This window comes from Protopterus annectens, chromosome 12.part0 (genome assembly GCF_019279795.1).
Source record: "Protopterus annectens isolate FY-2018-M chromosome 12.part0, PAN1.0, whole genome shotgun sequence".
NCBI lineage: Eukaryota > Metazoa > Chordata > Ceratodontiformes > Protopteridae > Protopterus > Protopterus annectens.
Window position 1 is genome coordinate 193728032 of NC_056746.1, and position 17216 is coordinate 193745247.

Consider the following 17216-nt stretch of genomic DNA (forward strand, 5'->3'; position numbering starts at 1 on the left):
AACCATCCAGTATTCACCTGGACAGTCCAGGAATTGATGTTTGCAATCCAGTGTCCACGTTAGGACAAGATTTGTCCAGGAATTTGGTCCTATATTGCCATAATTAATGTTATCATTCCTAAGACACCAACAGGATCATATTCCACAATCCTGTACTCCTGATCAGTACAGTCTTGCAAGTTAATGCAAATCAGGTGACTCGGATGGCAGTAAATATTAATCAAAATTTAAACAACTTAAAAATTTTGGTGTGAAATGCAATTCAATAGTTTTAGCGGTTTTTGAAATCAGTAGGTAGAAACCACAGTCATTTTGTTTTACATTCATTGGGACTTTGGCGCTGCAGCTGGCAATGGTTGGTAAGTAACCCCTATTTATAACCTTTGGTGGTATAAATGTTTGTCTACTCATCACTAGACGCTAGTGCCCATTAATTATTGTGCCTTGTTCAAAATTTAGTGAACACTTTAGTAATATTAGCAAATCCGAATCATCGGATTTGGATAATCCTGATTCACATAAAATGAACACTCCTAAGAGAAAGAAGAGAGGGCTGTGTGTTTTCAAGCAAGTGTGCATCACAAGGATTTTTCATAGTTATTGAAAATTGACAATCACAAACTGCACACTCTGTCGACAAGTCCTTTGTTGTCAAATACGAGGGGAAGAAGGCCATTACAACACATGCTCAGTCATCCAAGCGCAAGAATGCGGTAATGACACAAAAACAGTCTCATGCAATTTCTGCATTTTTTGTTTGCAAAAATACACCGGAAGAAGACAGTGTTATTGCAGCAGAACTAACCACTACTTATCATGGTGTTACGCATCACCACAGCGACAGGACTGTGGCAACAAGCATCTGGCAAAACTATTCCCTGATTCAACCGTAGCTTCTAAAATTTCATGCGGCCCTACAAAAGCAACAGGTTACATTGAAAACATACTTGGTCTGAAAGCACAGGAAGTTTACATCAGTGCTGTTAAATCTGCTCATTGGTTTGGAATTGGATCAGATGCTTCGAAAAAAGCCAATAAGAAGTTATTTCCATTGACCATTCGCTACTTCTCCAAAAAAGGTGTGAAGAATGGGCTCATGGATTTTTATCAAGATAATGATGAATCCAGTATAGCAATTGCTGATAGAATTAAAGATATCATTGCAGCTAATAGCCTGTGTTTAGAGTCAGTCACCTCATACAGTGCAGACAATGCATCCGTAAACTTCAGAAAACAAGTGTCAGTATTTCAGAAGCTGCATGTTGCGAACAAAAATCTGATACAAGCAAATTGCAAATGTCATATCCTCAACAACTGTGTGAAATTTGGATTAAAGGTGTTCAGTTTTGATGTTGAATCATTTGTTATCAAAACTTACAATTCATTCTCAACGTCAGCCAAAAAATCTGATGAACTTAAGGACTTCTTCAAATTTTTGCAAATGGAATACTACAAACTGCTACACCATGTGCCCACGCATTGGTTAAGCTGTTGCTGCCTGCTATTGACAGATTGTTGTTATGTTGGCCATCACTAAAGTCTTACTTTACATCTCAAGGTTAAGACAATGTTGCAACATTACTATGGGATGGGTTTTCTTGTGACAGTGATAATACTCTACCCCAGTGTTCACTCTATCTGATTCACAATATTATAACTGTTTTTGATTATGCTGTTCAACGCTTGGAGTTGAATGCAACTACAGCTGGCAAATTGTATGCCATTATGGAAAGTGTGAAGTGTAAGATGCAACAATGCCAAAGTGATAAATTCTATGGCTATTTGGCCTATCATCTACTACATTCTGATGCCGCGACTGCAGAAATGAAATGAAATGAAAATTTGAGCAGGAAGCATCTCATTTTTTGATCACTGTCATATTTGCAGAAACGGTATAACTATGATGAATCCATTTTCAAGCATTTTACTGTTCTCACGTTAGACAGTGACATCCAGTGACAGGATATGTTGACAATACTTGAACATATTAAAAGCATAACTGTTGATACTGACAAGTTGTATGAAGAATCTTACATTCTTTAAAAACTTAGAATTGACATTGTACAATCAATGACACAGGTCAGTGAAAGGTGAGTAAAGTTTTTTAGTGTATTGTCTCCAAATGACATTCAACTGCTTCATATTGTTTCATACATTCTGTCAATCACAGTCTCAAATGCTTTCTGCGAGAGAGTTTTCATCATAATGAATGAACTTTGGTCCAACAGTAGCAACAGACTAAACACAGACTTAGTGAAAGCAGAGTTAATGGTGAAGATAAATTTCAGCATGTCATGCAGTGATTTCTGTGAGTTTATTTGCAGTGATAGCTACTGAAAAGTGCCTCTTCTCAGTAAAAGTACAAACTTAAACAACCGTAATTAATGATTATGTATTTGCATGAACACTGGACATTGAATTTGAATCATTTACTGGTGGTTGATGTTACTTAACGCAATTTGAGTTAATCATTTCTGTTGACTAGTCAAAAGCTGCTGTAAGCCTGTGACCTGTATACTGTAACATTTAAGTAATATGTTTTTATTATACTCATGCATGATAGCTATTTTGTGTTATAATATATGACTATTCTTGTGGCAATAGCACTGGGTCAAACCGCCAAAGCTGTCAAAATCATTCGACGCTCTATTCATTCAGTATTTTAATACCCCTTATTTTAATGAGCATAAACAACCTGTGGGGTCCAGTATGACAACCTGATTGGCCATCATAACGAATTGACAATGATGGCCGTCAAGCGTCCAGGAATTGCAAATTCCAACGTTGGCAACCCTACTCCAGTATCATAGATGAAGTATCGCTTTTAACAACTGATGTGCATTCCACGTGGATGTTGGAATATGAATTATTTTTAAGGCCTTTCACATTAGCATAAATGGCCTCTATGAATCTCACCTTTGCTGCATGCAATTTAAGCATCAGAAATACCCCTAACTCATTTGCACAAGTGACTATGAATACCAGCCATACACTTGACTTTATCCATTATCCATCAATTTCCACAAATAGATTTTGTTTTAGAAAAGTAAAGTAAGGGCATTAATATCACAATTAAGTTCAGTTTAATTACTGCATAGGGCTATCACAATCAGTACTGTTCTCAGCAATTTGAAATTTGTCTTAAGGTTATTTATGTAATATATTAATTTATGCATACATTCATTCATTTTTTGTACGACTTCATACCAGAATGTGAGCACATGTGTGCACCCCTACATAAATACACAAATACACACCACATGCACAGCTATAGACATTTTAGAGGCTAGCCAGTTCACCTAACTGTACATCTTGGGGATTAAAGAGACAACTGTAAACCACAGTACAAATTCCATGCAGACCTTACCCAAAATGGTTCCCCTTTCAAAACATCTAATTCTGATAACATCAAAACTCAAAACACTGAGACCATAACATCGAAAACCCAAATCACTGAAAACACATAACATCGAAAACTCAGAACATTGAAACTTTGCATCATAACATCGAACACAACAAAGCACATGTAAATAACATCACCACCACCTATAACAACACCAAACTGACAAACACACTTTTCACTAGTTTCTGCAGGGGGCAAGCACCCCTGCACCCCCATGTGGGGGTATCTGCCCCCACACCCCCGTACTTTAAATATACCAACTCTGAGATCACACAACAGTGGAAAAAAGATAATTTCCTAACCCCACTGTATCGCAACCACCATACAGAATGTACACATAATGTCTAAATCACTTACCTGTATGGCCTAAAAACATGTACAGATTGGCAAAATAAACACTATATCATCATCTTCTTTTGGCTGTTCCCGTTAGGGGGTCACCACAGTGGATCACCTGTTTCCATTTCTTCTGTCCTCTGCATCTTGTTCTGTCACACCAACCACCTGCATGTCCTCTCTCACCACATCCATAAACCTTATCTTAGGCCTTCCTCTTTTCCTGTTACCTGGTAGCTTCATCCTTAGCATCTTTTTCCCAATATACTCCGCATCCCTTCTCAGCACATGTCCAAACCAACGTAATCTTGCCTCTCTGGCTTTGTCTCCAAACCTTCCAACCTGGGCTGACCCTCTAATATACTTATTCCTAATCCTGTCCATCCTCGTCACACCCAGTGCAAATCTTAACATCTTTACCTCTGCCACATCCAGCTCAAACTCCTGCCTTTTTGTCAATGCCACTGTCTCCAACCCGTATAACATAGCTGGTCTCACTACCCTCTTGTAGACCTTCCCTTTCACTCTTACAGGAACTCGTCTGTCACAAATCACTCCTGACACTCTTCTCCACCCACTCCATCCTGCCTGTACTCTGTTCTTCACCTCTCTTCCACACTCACCGTTACTCTGAACTATTGACCCCATGTATTTAAATTCATCCACCTTCGCCACCTTTACTCCTTGCATCCTCACCATTCCTCTATCCTTCCTCTCATTCACACACATATATTCTGTCTTAGTCCTGCTGACCTTCATTCAACTTCTTTCTAGAGCATATCTCCATCTCTCCAGGGTCTCCTCCACCTGTTCCCTACTCTCACTACAGATCACAATGTCATCTGCAAACATCATAGTCCATGGGGACTCCTGTCTGATCTCATCTGTCAACCTGTCCATCACCATTGCAAATAAGAAAGGGCTCAGAGCTGATCCTTGATGTAACCCCACCTCCACCTTAAATGCATCCGTCACTCCCACCGCAGACCTCACCGCTGTCACACTACCCTCATACATATCCTGTACCACTCTTACATACTTCTCTGACACTCCTGACTTCCTCATACAATACCACACCTCCTCACCCAAGCCGTAAACGAGGGTAAGGTGGTTCACACAGCCTATGTAGATCTTGCCAAGGCTTTCGACACCATCCTCCACTCTGGAATTATAGATAAACTCACTAAACTAGGTATAAATCCCTATGTCACAAGATGGGTTGCCAACTGGCTCACTGACAGAACCCACACTGTGAAAGTATCAGACTCCAAATCCAACTTCAGACCAGTGACAAGTGGAGTACCACAGGGTTCAGTCCTGGGTCCTCTTCTGTTTGGTATCTACTTCTCTGAAGTACAGGCTAACACAGAAGGTCTTTGGCTAATGAAGTTCGCAGATGACTGCAAACTAGGAGCCATAATCGAAACTCCTAACAATGTGGACATCCTACAAAAGGGCCTCACTGAGACAGATGCCTGGTGTCAAAGCCATGGCCTCAAGCTCAGTGCCAAAAAGTGCATCGTCATCCCTTTTGGTAAAAACTCTGTACCCATGAAGTACAACATAGGCAGTAGTATACTTAACACCAAAAGTGTGATAAGATACCTTGGGACACAGGTGGACAGTAGTCTCTTCTTTGATAATCACATCACCACAGTAGTCAGGAAACCTTCTACGTGGCACACCTCATCACAAAAGGTTTCTCATCCAGGAAAAAAAGAGGCCATTGTTCCCCTCTACTCATCACTCATTAGACCCATTATAGAGTACAACGCCCCTTTTGGTATGTACCTCACAAGACATCTACAACAACTGGAAAGGCCGCAAAAATACCTCACAAAGAGGATTACTGGCCTCAAGCAGATGCCTTACGCAGACGGACTCAAAAAACTGCAGCTTTACTCCATCACATATCGCCTACTCAGAGGTGATCTCTACCTAACATACAAAGCTATGTCAAACCCAGAGCTGTTGGACATGCTCCACTTAAAGAAGTCCCAATCCCTCCGAGCTACACGCTCTAGGGACCTAAACCTTGTCACACAATAAACAGAATATGCCGAAGGGATAGATTCCTGTCCCAGAGACTTCCCATACTCTGGAGTAAACTACCTATCTATATCAAACAAAGCTCCTCATTAGTACTCGTCAAGAAAAATCTTGATGATTAGATGGGAAATAGGAAATTCACCTCAGGGATCACTTCTGTGGCTCTGCCCGACAGTGGTACAGGAAAATAATTTTCTTGGGTGGCAAAAGTCAGGATACCTTTTTGGCTGGGCTTGTATAGGCCCTAGGGCCGATAGCCTAGTATCTACCTATGAAACTATGAAACTATGAAACTGTGAAGTACCATCCATGCATATATATAACCAATTTTGTTAGAAATACTTTTGAAAATGATGCTGAAGATTTTAAGTCTGAAGTTATTTACAACATTGTTTCCTAAATAGGCATAACAGATCACACACTCACCTTTGATGCAGTAAGCTGTGGGTTCTATTCCCACACCAGGTAGATTGATTAATGACACTGCAGTACAGCATAAGGGAGGGTGCTACACTCTTGGGTATGTTGTTCTTTAGATGAGATATTAAATCCATGACCCAACTGTCTGAGTTGGTGGTAGCTCAGGAGGATGTAAATGATCCCATGACACCTATAAAAAGACAGAGGAAGTTTACTTTATTTGTTTATTTTATTTTATTTGACATTTATTTACCGGAATAGTCTGACTGGGTTAAAAGAATCCATTTTCAGTGGAGCCCCAGGGAGGAAAGCTCCAAATACAGACATATGTAACAGTTTAAATATGGCACTCATATCTTACAGTATCTTCACATAAATTCAAATAAGGACAATCCAATATTACTATTTATCATTATAGAAGTGAATTTCTATGTTCAACTACAATACACAGTCTGGTGTTTGCGATGTTTTGTGAAGAAAGTTTATGAGAGACTTTATCTTTGGACAAATGGTGTTCTCTAGGCTTCATTCTCCCCTTTATAGTTGAGTTATATATTGATGCTTTGTGCAAGAGACTGCCGTATGTATATTAAAAGGAACTTTCCTTCCTTCCTTTGTAACACCATCTTCCCCATTAGATTTTCTGTTTTCTTTTTCTGTTTTTTTTCCCCATAGTACTGTGCTGAACTTAATTTATACGTGGTCCTGCAAGAAACCATGACAGAGTCCATTATAAGTATGATGGCATATGTATAAAGTAAAAGGCAGAACTTCTTAAACTAAATGTAGAGCAGATAACATAAATGCAGTAGATATATGAAGAGAATGTTTCTTTAAATGGTATCCTTTTAAGGAATAGCTTTTGTACTAATATTAAATATCAAGGTGCTTGGAGTTTCAGAATATTGTGCATTACCACAAAATGCCAGTTTATTTAAATTTTAAAGCAAAGTACTGCAAGTTGGATGCATTGCTAAATTAAAAAAAAGATTCATATATACTTAGAAGTTTAATATCATTGAGTAATCATACCGGAGACGCAAACATGCTGAAGCACATTAAAAGCTTACTCTTTTCTGACACCTACTAGGCTAGTTCTACAAATGTTCATTATTATTGACTGCAAATTATTAACGGGTGAAATCTTCAGTTAAAATGCTGTTGATATTATCTCCTCTGGTCCACCCTTTTTAGAGAATGTAAAGGTTTGGTGGATGTGGAGTCACCAAAGATAATTTTGCTAACAGACCTGTAGTAACTGGCACCATGCTGCTGAAATTCTGGATTTAAAATGTTGATTTTTTTCACAGTGGAAGATTACAGGACTGGCAGAACTGGGTGTCATGATTACCACCATAGCAGTCCCAGTATCTGTTTCCAGATATGGAAGCCAAACTTACAATTATTGTTTTTCAATACTGATGCAAAAGAGAGCAGATGCTGTGGACTATTCTGGCAATACAAGGTTGAAAGCTATGCCGGCATAAACAATGGACTCTTTTTCACATATTTGTTTTCCTTGACTTCCTTACACCTTACTGAGTTCTAACTGGGTGAGGTTTCTTCTGCTCAATTTGAGCTGCATGATGCTGAACTCAACAATTATCATTTTCCTTAGAAAATTACAGCTAGAGTGGCATTCAAGTGTGGTGACAGCAATGATTCATTTTGTTTTGTCACGTTCTCTTTTCTTTACATTTATCCAACTGTGAAGTTCATATATAAATGTCAAGGGGTATGAGGAGCTCATCTCACACATGGGGTGCAGAAGGGCTTGCCAAGTTGCCAGGTTCCCGCAGTTTCCATTTATTTCTATGTAATTTGCTTCTGCTGTTTTCTAAGGATCCCACGTCCAGTTCTTGTATCTCTGTTACAATATCTGATAGTTCAAATACAATTGTTTTATAGTAGGAGTGGTTTTGTCAGGGCTTTTTAAACAGCCAGATAATCAGTCTGGATCCATGGAGGAAGTATTTTTAGCTTTGGTAAGCACCTTCAGTGCATGTTCTTTAGTGATGACTAGGAGGGGAGATCCTAAGAGATTCTGGGATAAGCACACTTTGGATTGTCATCTCTGGGGTAAAATTCACACTGAATTTGTTTGGTAGTATGTTGTAAATATTACTGGATCAGAGTAGGTGGTGCCATTATGAATAGGTTTAGAGCACTGATGGGTCTTATTTCATAGCATAGCTAAGGAAGGATTTATAATTGTCCTTAACTTCAGATGGTAACCTATGTTCATGGGCTGCTTTAGTTGGCCCATTAGTATTTTTCAAGTTTTTAGTCAATTTCCTTATACTGATACCATTTATATGAGAATGTTTTCACTAGCTGTATACTTTAAGGATTTTTTTTCACTCTCACCACAGTACACAGCTGTCCAGACTGCACCTCCCTTTTGCAGATTCTTGGAGGACCTCCACGAACTGCAAGATGGCAACTAAGAAAAACAGCTAAAAATAGAAGATGAACACTGTCAATATAAAGCCAAATGGGAAGAAAATTATGCTTTTATGCGAAACTCTATGGGTCTTCCAACATGTCTAATTTGCAATGAAAAGTTATCTAATGACAAAAAGTCAAATCTTGAACATCACTTGATGCATTTGCAAAGTGATATTCTTTTGGAGAAGAAAGAAAAAAGGCAGTGACAAAATTAAAGCAAAAAAAAAAATGCACCAAGCAACGTCATTATTCAGCAGCTGGATACAGTCTTCAAGTAATGTGCCAGCAGAAAGTTTTGCTGTTTCTCATGAGATTGCAAAGCTTGGAAAACCTTTCATGGATGGAGAAAAAATGCTTTTTACATTTGGCCAAACATCTCTATTCTGACTTCAGAAATAAAGAAGATATTATTAAAAAATTGAAGACACTCCACTATCCACAAAAACTATTTGCAACAGAACCATTAAGATGGACAAGAATGTGACAGATCAACAGATTAATGATATAAAATTGGCATCTGTATTTTCTTTGGCATGTGACGAGTCATGTGACATGAAGGACATCGGACAAGTTAGCCTTATGGTGGGACAGCATGTTTCTGATAAAAATCTCCATGAAGAACTACTGGCTTTGCTACCTCTTAAAGGACAAAGTTGAGGTGAAGATATCTCTTCAGCAATTTTGGAATTTTTGACTGTTAAACTGACATCAATAAAATGGTATCTGTCGCTACAGATGGAATGCCCAGTATGACGGATTAAAATAAAGGCTTTGTTACCTTCTTCAAACAAAATGTGGAACATGATGTTTTTACATTTCATTGCATTAGTGATCAGGAAGCACTATGCGTGCAAACATTTCCCATCAAAGTTGTAAAGGTGATCGATTTGGTAGTAAAAATAGTCAACCAAATAATTGCAAGAGGACTTAATCACAGACAGTTTTGTGCCCTTCTCGAAGAAGTAAACAGTCAATATTCTGACCTTCCATTGCACAATAAAGTTTGTTGGTTATCCAGAGGAGCAGTTTTGAAACTTTTCGCTTCATGCCTTGAACATATTAAGACCTTTTTAAGTCAAAAGGAAAAGGAATATCCACAGTTAAGTGATGAGGAATGGCTACAGAAATTTTACTCTGCTGTTGATATGACATCACATTTAAACCACCTGAATCAGAAGCTACAAGGTAGAGGTAACACTGCAAATATACTTCTGGAAACCATCCTTTCCTTTGAATAACAACTACTATTGTTTGTGGAAGACTTGAAAAGTGGAAATCTGTTTCATTTCAAAACCTAAAAAAAATCTGGAAATTACTGGAAGTTTCACTGATAGCAAGTTCTTTCTGGCAGCTATTGCAAAAATGCATGATTAATTTACTAATCATTTAAAAGATTTCAGACATGAAAAGTCCACTCTTTTGTTCTTGACAAAATCACTTGTGGCAGATGTCAATCAAATACATTTTTCACTGTTTCCAACAGTTGACAGAGCTCAGTTGGAACTACAAGTGGAACTAGAAAACCTGGAAAAAGAAAAGACGACTTTAGCCATGAATCACAAATGAACGGAACTTTCCAACTGTCGAAAGGAGGACCAACTAATTATTGAAACATTGAATAACCTTCCACATTCTTATCATCAACTCAAAACAGTAGTGTTTGGAATTTTGGCAATATTTGGGTCCACTTATTATTGTGAGCAAATATGTCCAATATGAATGCTATTAAAAGCAACCTAAGAAGTCAACTTAATGATGTAAGACTTGAAACCTGTTTAAAATTTAAGACTTCCATCTATTCACCAAACATGAAGCAACTCTGTGCAGAAATTCAGTGTTTAAAGTCCCATTAATTTGTTTTTCTTTATTTTCTGTAAGAACTTGAAGTTTTCTTTTTGTGTTAAATACATATATATGCATATTGCTTTATAAAATTTGTATTTCAAACCCCTTTCTGTACCCATTGGGGGTCTTTGTAAATCTTGGGTCAAACATTTTAGGATAAAATGGCTCTTTGTTCCAAAAAGATTGCTAACTCCTGCTCTAACCAAAACACTGTAAAAAACATAACAGAGCCATGACACTGCATTTAAAGAAAGGACCATTAGAACTGTTACTACTTAGTCATGGCACTTACGTTTTGCGAATTTTGTTCAGCTAGCACTATTCTTCTGAGTTCTGATAAGCCATGGTACTTTTCTGACATGTATCATCTTACTTGCAGCTGCATTCTAATATTATCTAGTCCACCTGCAAAAAAGAGGAAAATCCCAGGATGCAAAAAACTCCCTCACCAGGTCATAGGTTAGACTACTGGTGCTCTTGCACCAGTCTTCTCAAGGACAAGTTTTTGCTGAATAACCGCTTTTCAGAAACCAGTTTTTTTTTTCTGTGTGGTGGAAAATATGCAGGAAATGGGGTAGCATATGTATTTTGCCAGCAATGATTACTGTCACCTTTAGATTGTTTGAAATATTTCTCTTATGCTATGGTCTTAGAATCACTTAATACTTGCAAAAACTGATTGTCCATGGCATGCCATTTGTTTTTTATACTATGAAGCCTTTATTGAAATCTCTTTCCCCAGCCCGATTCACCACCTGAAAAGTTTTAGCTGCTGGCAAATCTGAAATGGCCACTCAGCATTTTAACACATCCACATCGTGTCTCTCAAACTATAACAAACTGTGTAATCCTGAGAAGTGTTCAATACTATGGAAATGGTGTAAGATTTTCATTCCCAGTTGTGATAAATGTATTTCTCTTGTTTCTACTATGTGAACTATGACCTTTGGACTAGGTTCTTACCCCACCAGGCCTGTGATAGCCTGCTCCAGAAGAACTTGATTTAGTCCTTTACCAGATCAGTATGTCTTTACTTAAATATGGACAATTTCCATGTATTTTGAAGGAAATCTTGGTTACTCTAATCATTAAGAAAGTTATTTTAGATTCTGTTCAGCTGGATAATTATAAACATATTTTGAACTTTCTATTTGTTGGTAAGGTTCTTGACAAGGTGACATATGCACAACTGGATGCATTCTTGAGAAGGAACAACATAAGTGAATCATTATAGAATTTGCAGGCCTAGGCATACTGGAGAGATGGCATTCTCTATGGTCCATAATCGTCCTACCCATACCACTCAGCTGTCCAGATTTTCACAGAATCTACAGATTTTTGTCTCATATTTTTGTTCTGCTCCTCATAAAATGTTTTTTTTTTTTTTTGCAAGTCATCAGTGATTGAAATCACTAAATAATGACAGTCATGTGAGTCTTCTTATCCTTTAGAAAATTAATGAAAACACAAAATCTGTTATTTTAGTAACCTTCTAAGTTTATAAGAGGTATAGCTAAATTATGTACCTATTTTGGGCCCTTTGTACCCCACCCCCCCATTATTTGTGGCTTTGTCCAGATTTTTTTTTATTAATAGGTTGAGAAGTATGGTCCTATCTATCTAGGCACAGTATGGAGATGGTGTTGTTTAGGGTCTTTAATGATGCCACCAGTCTGTGTGTAGCAAGGAGATGGTCTTCAAGATGGTGTTTACTGATGTCCTACTAGCAAGGGATCGGTGTCTAGACTCAGTATTGGTTCTGCAACATTTTTGCCTGCATTAGACAAGGTTGATAGTGTGATCTTAATGCACAGTTTTGCCGCAGTAATATCATCACAAGAATAGTCTTACACTTGTTGGCCTTCTATCTCTCCAGATAAATCCAAACAGTAGTTTCAGAGGGTAATTCCTCTTCTTCCTGCTTTCTTCCCTGGAGTGCAGCACTGAGTTTAATTTTGGGTCCATATTTTATTTACAGTATATATGTTTCCTCTGGGAGACATTATTCAGGGAGAGGCCTGCAGTATCATTACTCTGCTTATGACATGCAGCTGTCCACCTCCTTCTCACAAGAGTGCATGTTTGCTATAAATAGTTCACAGCAGATTGGGAATGCATCCATAACTGAATGATCTGTAATCAGGTGACATCCAACACCTCCAAGACAGCTGCCGTGTCCATTCATGACACTTTACAGGACTTACATGTACCAGTTTTGTGCAATAATATTATTTACAGTGGTGACAACCTAATACTAAAACAGTAGATGTTTTCTGACCTCATATCTTCCCATTTCCATCTCAGGAGTATCACCTTTATTAACACCATATACAGTGGTATAGCACAGGCCTCCTGGTTGTGGTGTATGCCATGGTTTCTCTTACCTGAATCTCAACAGCACCCTGTAGCTGAGACTACTTGTCTCAGAACTTGAACTCATGCAGCTGGTGCAGAACTCCTCAGTCCAGCTCCTAACCGGAGTATCTCAATATCAACAGATTATGTCAATTCTATGCACTCTGCTCTGACTGCCATGTAAGTTGTCTTCCAGGGATAAAGTTCTAGTCCTGGTTTATCTAACCCTACATGACTTGTTTCCCACCTAGCTTTAGGAACTGCTAGCCTGGATGAGAGAGGCAATATCCGAAATAAGGAGGGTAACTAAAGGATTACTGCACAGGACTCTGTCCAGGGTCCAGTTTTCTTCACAACTCTTGTTTCACACACATAACTGAGGGAAGAGAGAAGGGGCTTAACTCCTTCATGATGGAGGTTGAAGTAAGGGTTTAAAGAAGGCTGTCAAAAGGCTAACCTAGGGGGCAGAAATGAAGCACTTTAATTTTGTTATAAACAAATGCAAAATGCTGCACTTCTGTCACAATGACTATGTTGTGACTTACTGACTTGGGTGGTTGGAAGAGATACAGAGCAGAAAAAGGACATAGAGTGTTGACTATACCTGGACTGGGTCCCCAGGAACAAAGCAAGAGGGCAGCGGGACCAGCTAACAAATGTTGGGGGTGGGGGTGTACCCCCAGGGGAAAAGATTTGAGAAGCACACAGTAATGCTTCCAGTCTGCTGGGCCCTGGTCATGCAGAAAAGGATATTAGACTGCTGGAAGGAGTCCAGAGAAGAGCTACCAGAAAGTTCTATGGACTGGAAGGAAAAGGATAAGACCAGATACTAGAAGATCAAGACAGGGAAGTGGCAGAAAGAGTAGACTATAGGGATCAACTACTCTCTCGACCTTTGAAAACACTTTCTCAGTTTACACCCATGACGTAAAATACCAGAATGGGTGGTAAACAGAAACCCAGAGTCTTTCAAGAAGGCATGGGTCAGTTGGGGAAAGGGTGTGGGAGAGGTACAGATGAAGGGTGGTAGAATGTTAAGTGTACAAAGAGGGAATACTAGATGTACTGATTCCTTCTACCATCAAGCATATGCAAAGATGATTTTATATGTATTATTAAAACAAATGCTATTTAACCATTCCTATCCTCTGCATGCATCTCTTAAGTTGTCCTTAGTGCATAGTGTGAGGCATCATCTCTCATCTCAGTGCATGATATGACTGCAGCTGATAAACGCAGGGATGAACTTAGTATTTATTTTATTTTATTGCCTGTTGGCCATTGTAGTAGCATGATGCACACAAGACCTATTTCAGCTACTGCCCTTGTTCACAACAGTAGAAAGGTTTACAAAAATCAAAACCTGAACATTCTGCAAAACTGGGCAAGCACTGGTACCTAACTATATATAAAAAGATGGATACAAAGCACTAAGCAGAAAATATACATACAATATAAAAATAATACCTAAAAAAGATACAAAGTTTAAAATGTAGTATGAAATTATAAAATACAAAGCCAGTCCACTGGCATAGAGGGATAAAGTCCTGACTATATTGCTGGAGAATCAAAATTGATTAGTGGCTCAGGTGCTTCATGAAGTTGACAGGGGGTATGGAACGTTTTGACCCCGGACAGATCACCCCCAGATGGTTCACCGCCTGATGGTTTGACCCCAATGAAATGGTAAGGCAAGAAACAAATAAACCACAGACATTTTGATATTAAAAAAAAAAAAAAACGTTATATACAGCATCCACACATTTACTGAGAAAATATCAAAGATTACCTCAAAAAAAAAAAAAAAAAAACAAGAAAAAAAGAAGCCATAAGGATATATAACTGTTTAAAAGATTTATATTTGAAATGCATATAATAATATTATTAATGTTAATTTAAAATAATATTAATGTTTGCAATGTTAAATAATATTGAATTTAAAGTTAAGTTAAAAAAACTGTCATTAATTAATTGTATTTACATATTAAATAAAACGTTAAATTAACATTTATGTATAAAAAAGTTAAATAATATATTAAATTCCAGTGAATTAAAAATCATGATTGAAATATTAAGCAATAAAATGCATTTATAAAACTTTAAAGACTTTTTTTCTATAATTGGTGTCAAATAGTCCAGGGTCAAATCGTCCGGGGTCAAACTGTCCACTAGCTACTCCCATAAACAATAAATGTAAATTTAAACATGAAAATGTATATAATTGTATTGGGGTCGAATCATCCTGGGTCGAATTGTCTGGGGTTGAATGATCCTGGGTCGAATTGTCCTGCTTCCTTGACAGGTAGGATGAGTGTGCTTATCTGGGGGTGTATGGACAAAGCTGCAGGTTGTAGTACTCCTTCAGAGGAAGGGAAGGGACTTGCAACTTGGTGGGTGTGCACGCAGCCAAGCAAGCCACTAATTGACAGTAGTTTTCAATGTGCAAATGCACAGGAACCTGCACTTGTGACAGATGAGGTGTTGTGGGCTCCCAATGTCACACGAATTTTCATGTACCTTCACCCAGGGGGCGGGCTTAAGTTAATCAGTAAAAATGTCTTCATTGCTGAGATATTGGCTAGGGCACAAGCAATACTTGTGGCTACCTGTAGGACATCTCCCTAGATGGCTGTTGCCATCATGGATCAGGTGATGATGCTCACCACCATGGTCTGAATGGGCTCAAGTCTGATTGGGGAAGCTTAATAGGTGGCAGGGCAGGGCAAAAAATAAATAAATATAAGACTATGTACATAAACAACATTACAATAATAACATGACAGATATATTCATAGCAAAATTATTAAATACAGTATTGTACATGAAGTTTACAATAACATGATAGATTAATATATACATAGAAAAAATTATAAAGTACAATACTGTACTTGAACAAGGTTACAATAATAACATAAGTGATATATACATACAGAAAAATGATAAAATACAATATTTAGTTACATGAACAGGGTTTCAATAATATGACAAATTGATCTATGTATAGAAAAAAATTGAAGTACAAAACTATGCACATAAATGAGGTTACAATAATAGTATAACAAATATATATATATATATATATATATATATATATATATATATATATTTATTTATTTATAAAATACACCCATTACAGAGGGTTATCAAATGAGCAAATTAATACTAACAGCATTAGATTCATGGATTCTAAGAAATGAAAGAAGTAATTATTAAGAAAAAGAACTCATTTTGTTATGGGCTGCTTAAAACAAAAGTAAGAATCTTGTATGTTGTAGACTAGTATCTTAGCATACTGCAGTCTAAGAGACAATGTTTACAATGTTTATCACTTATTTCCCTGGTTTGTAGATCATACAGTATCTCCTATTTCACATCAATCTGTTTAAATATGTAAGTACTACACAGTTCTGACATGGCTATTACATTGGTGTAACTACTGAGCTTTTCAGGAAAAGGGAAATGTATGTATGCAGTATTTTCTTTATAGAGTAAGTAAATATTTTGTGTATTGAAAAGGAAGCAAAGCTAATCTTTTTTTCTTTTTTCCCAAAAGAAAAGAAACTAGACTTGTGTGCCATGTTGTTTTCGTGCCATTCCGGTTTTGAATGTGTTCATGACAGATGGGGCAATGCTACCTGTACATCACTGTGTCACAGAAATTACTGCAAAAACAACGGAATCTGCACACATGAACATGAGCACGGACCCATGTGTCAGTGAGTATCAACAGTGCCTGGTGAGCTAAAACTTAGGTATTCATTTTTCATAGAAAGTTTTTAGATACAAAAACAACTTTATTACCTCAGCTGGAATCTTTTTCAACAGATTTTGTCTGATGACAGCCTTCTCCTGCAAGGGGAGTGGAAAATATTTTCATGGCTGTGTAGGAAGTTGGACAGTTTCAGAAGAAGCAAAGAATGTCCTGTGGGTTGTGACCTGAACTTGGATGTCAGTGGCAGGATACGGGTGTTCGCAGCTGATAACTAGAAATGTATTGTCATGTACTGGCAAGCATTTCCACTTTCCTTTAGCTGAAGTTATGCTTACTGGTTGGCAGTGGTGGGTTATCCGGTATGATGAGCACTTGGCTTTTCCCTGTTGGCTGGGGATGTACTGAGCAAGTGACAAGAATTACACACTCTTTGAGAAACATGACACCATCCAAGTATAAATAAAAAAACAACGATGCCACAGAGAACAGACAATGGGCTCTGGTTTTCTTTATAAGGTACTCCAGAAAACATTCCACTTTTTAAAATCTGGCATTGAAAATGTTGTATACATCACAGGCTGAGGCATTCATAAGTACTTATATTTAGCTGTCTGTCAAGAAAATAATGATCAGATATGGTTTAGCTCT

General features: G+C 37.7%; 1 protein-coding gene across 2 annotated transcripts in view; it reads left to right on the top strand.

Annotated features, from left to right (window-relative positions):
* The window catches only part of LOC122816443 (mucin-12-like), a 401780-nt gene that overhangs the window by 123098 nt on the left and 261466 nt on the right, over window positions 1-17216 (top strand). For both annotated transcript variants that reach the window (XM_044089236.1, XM_044089235.1), the window contains exon 8: window positions 16410-16572. In XM_044089236.1, the coding sequence (XP_043945171.1) occupies window positions 16410-16572 (163 nt within the window). The remainder of the gene's footprint in view (window positions 1-16409; window positions 16573-17216) is intronic.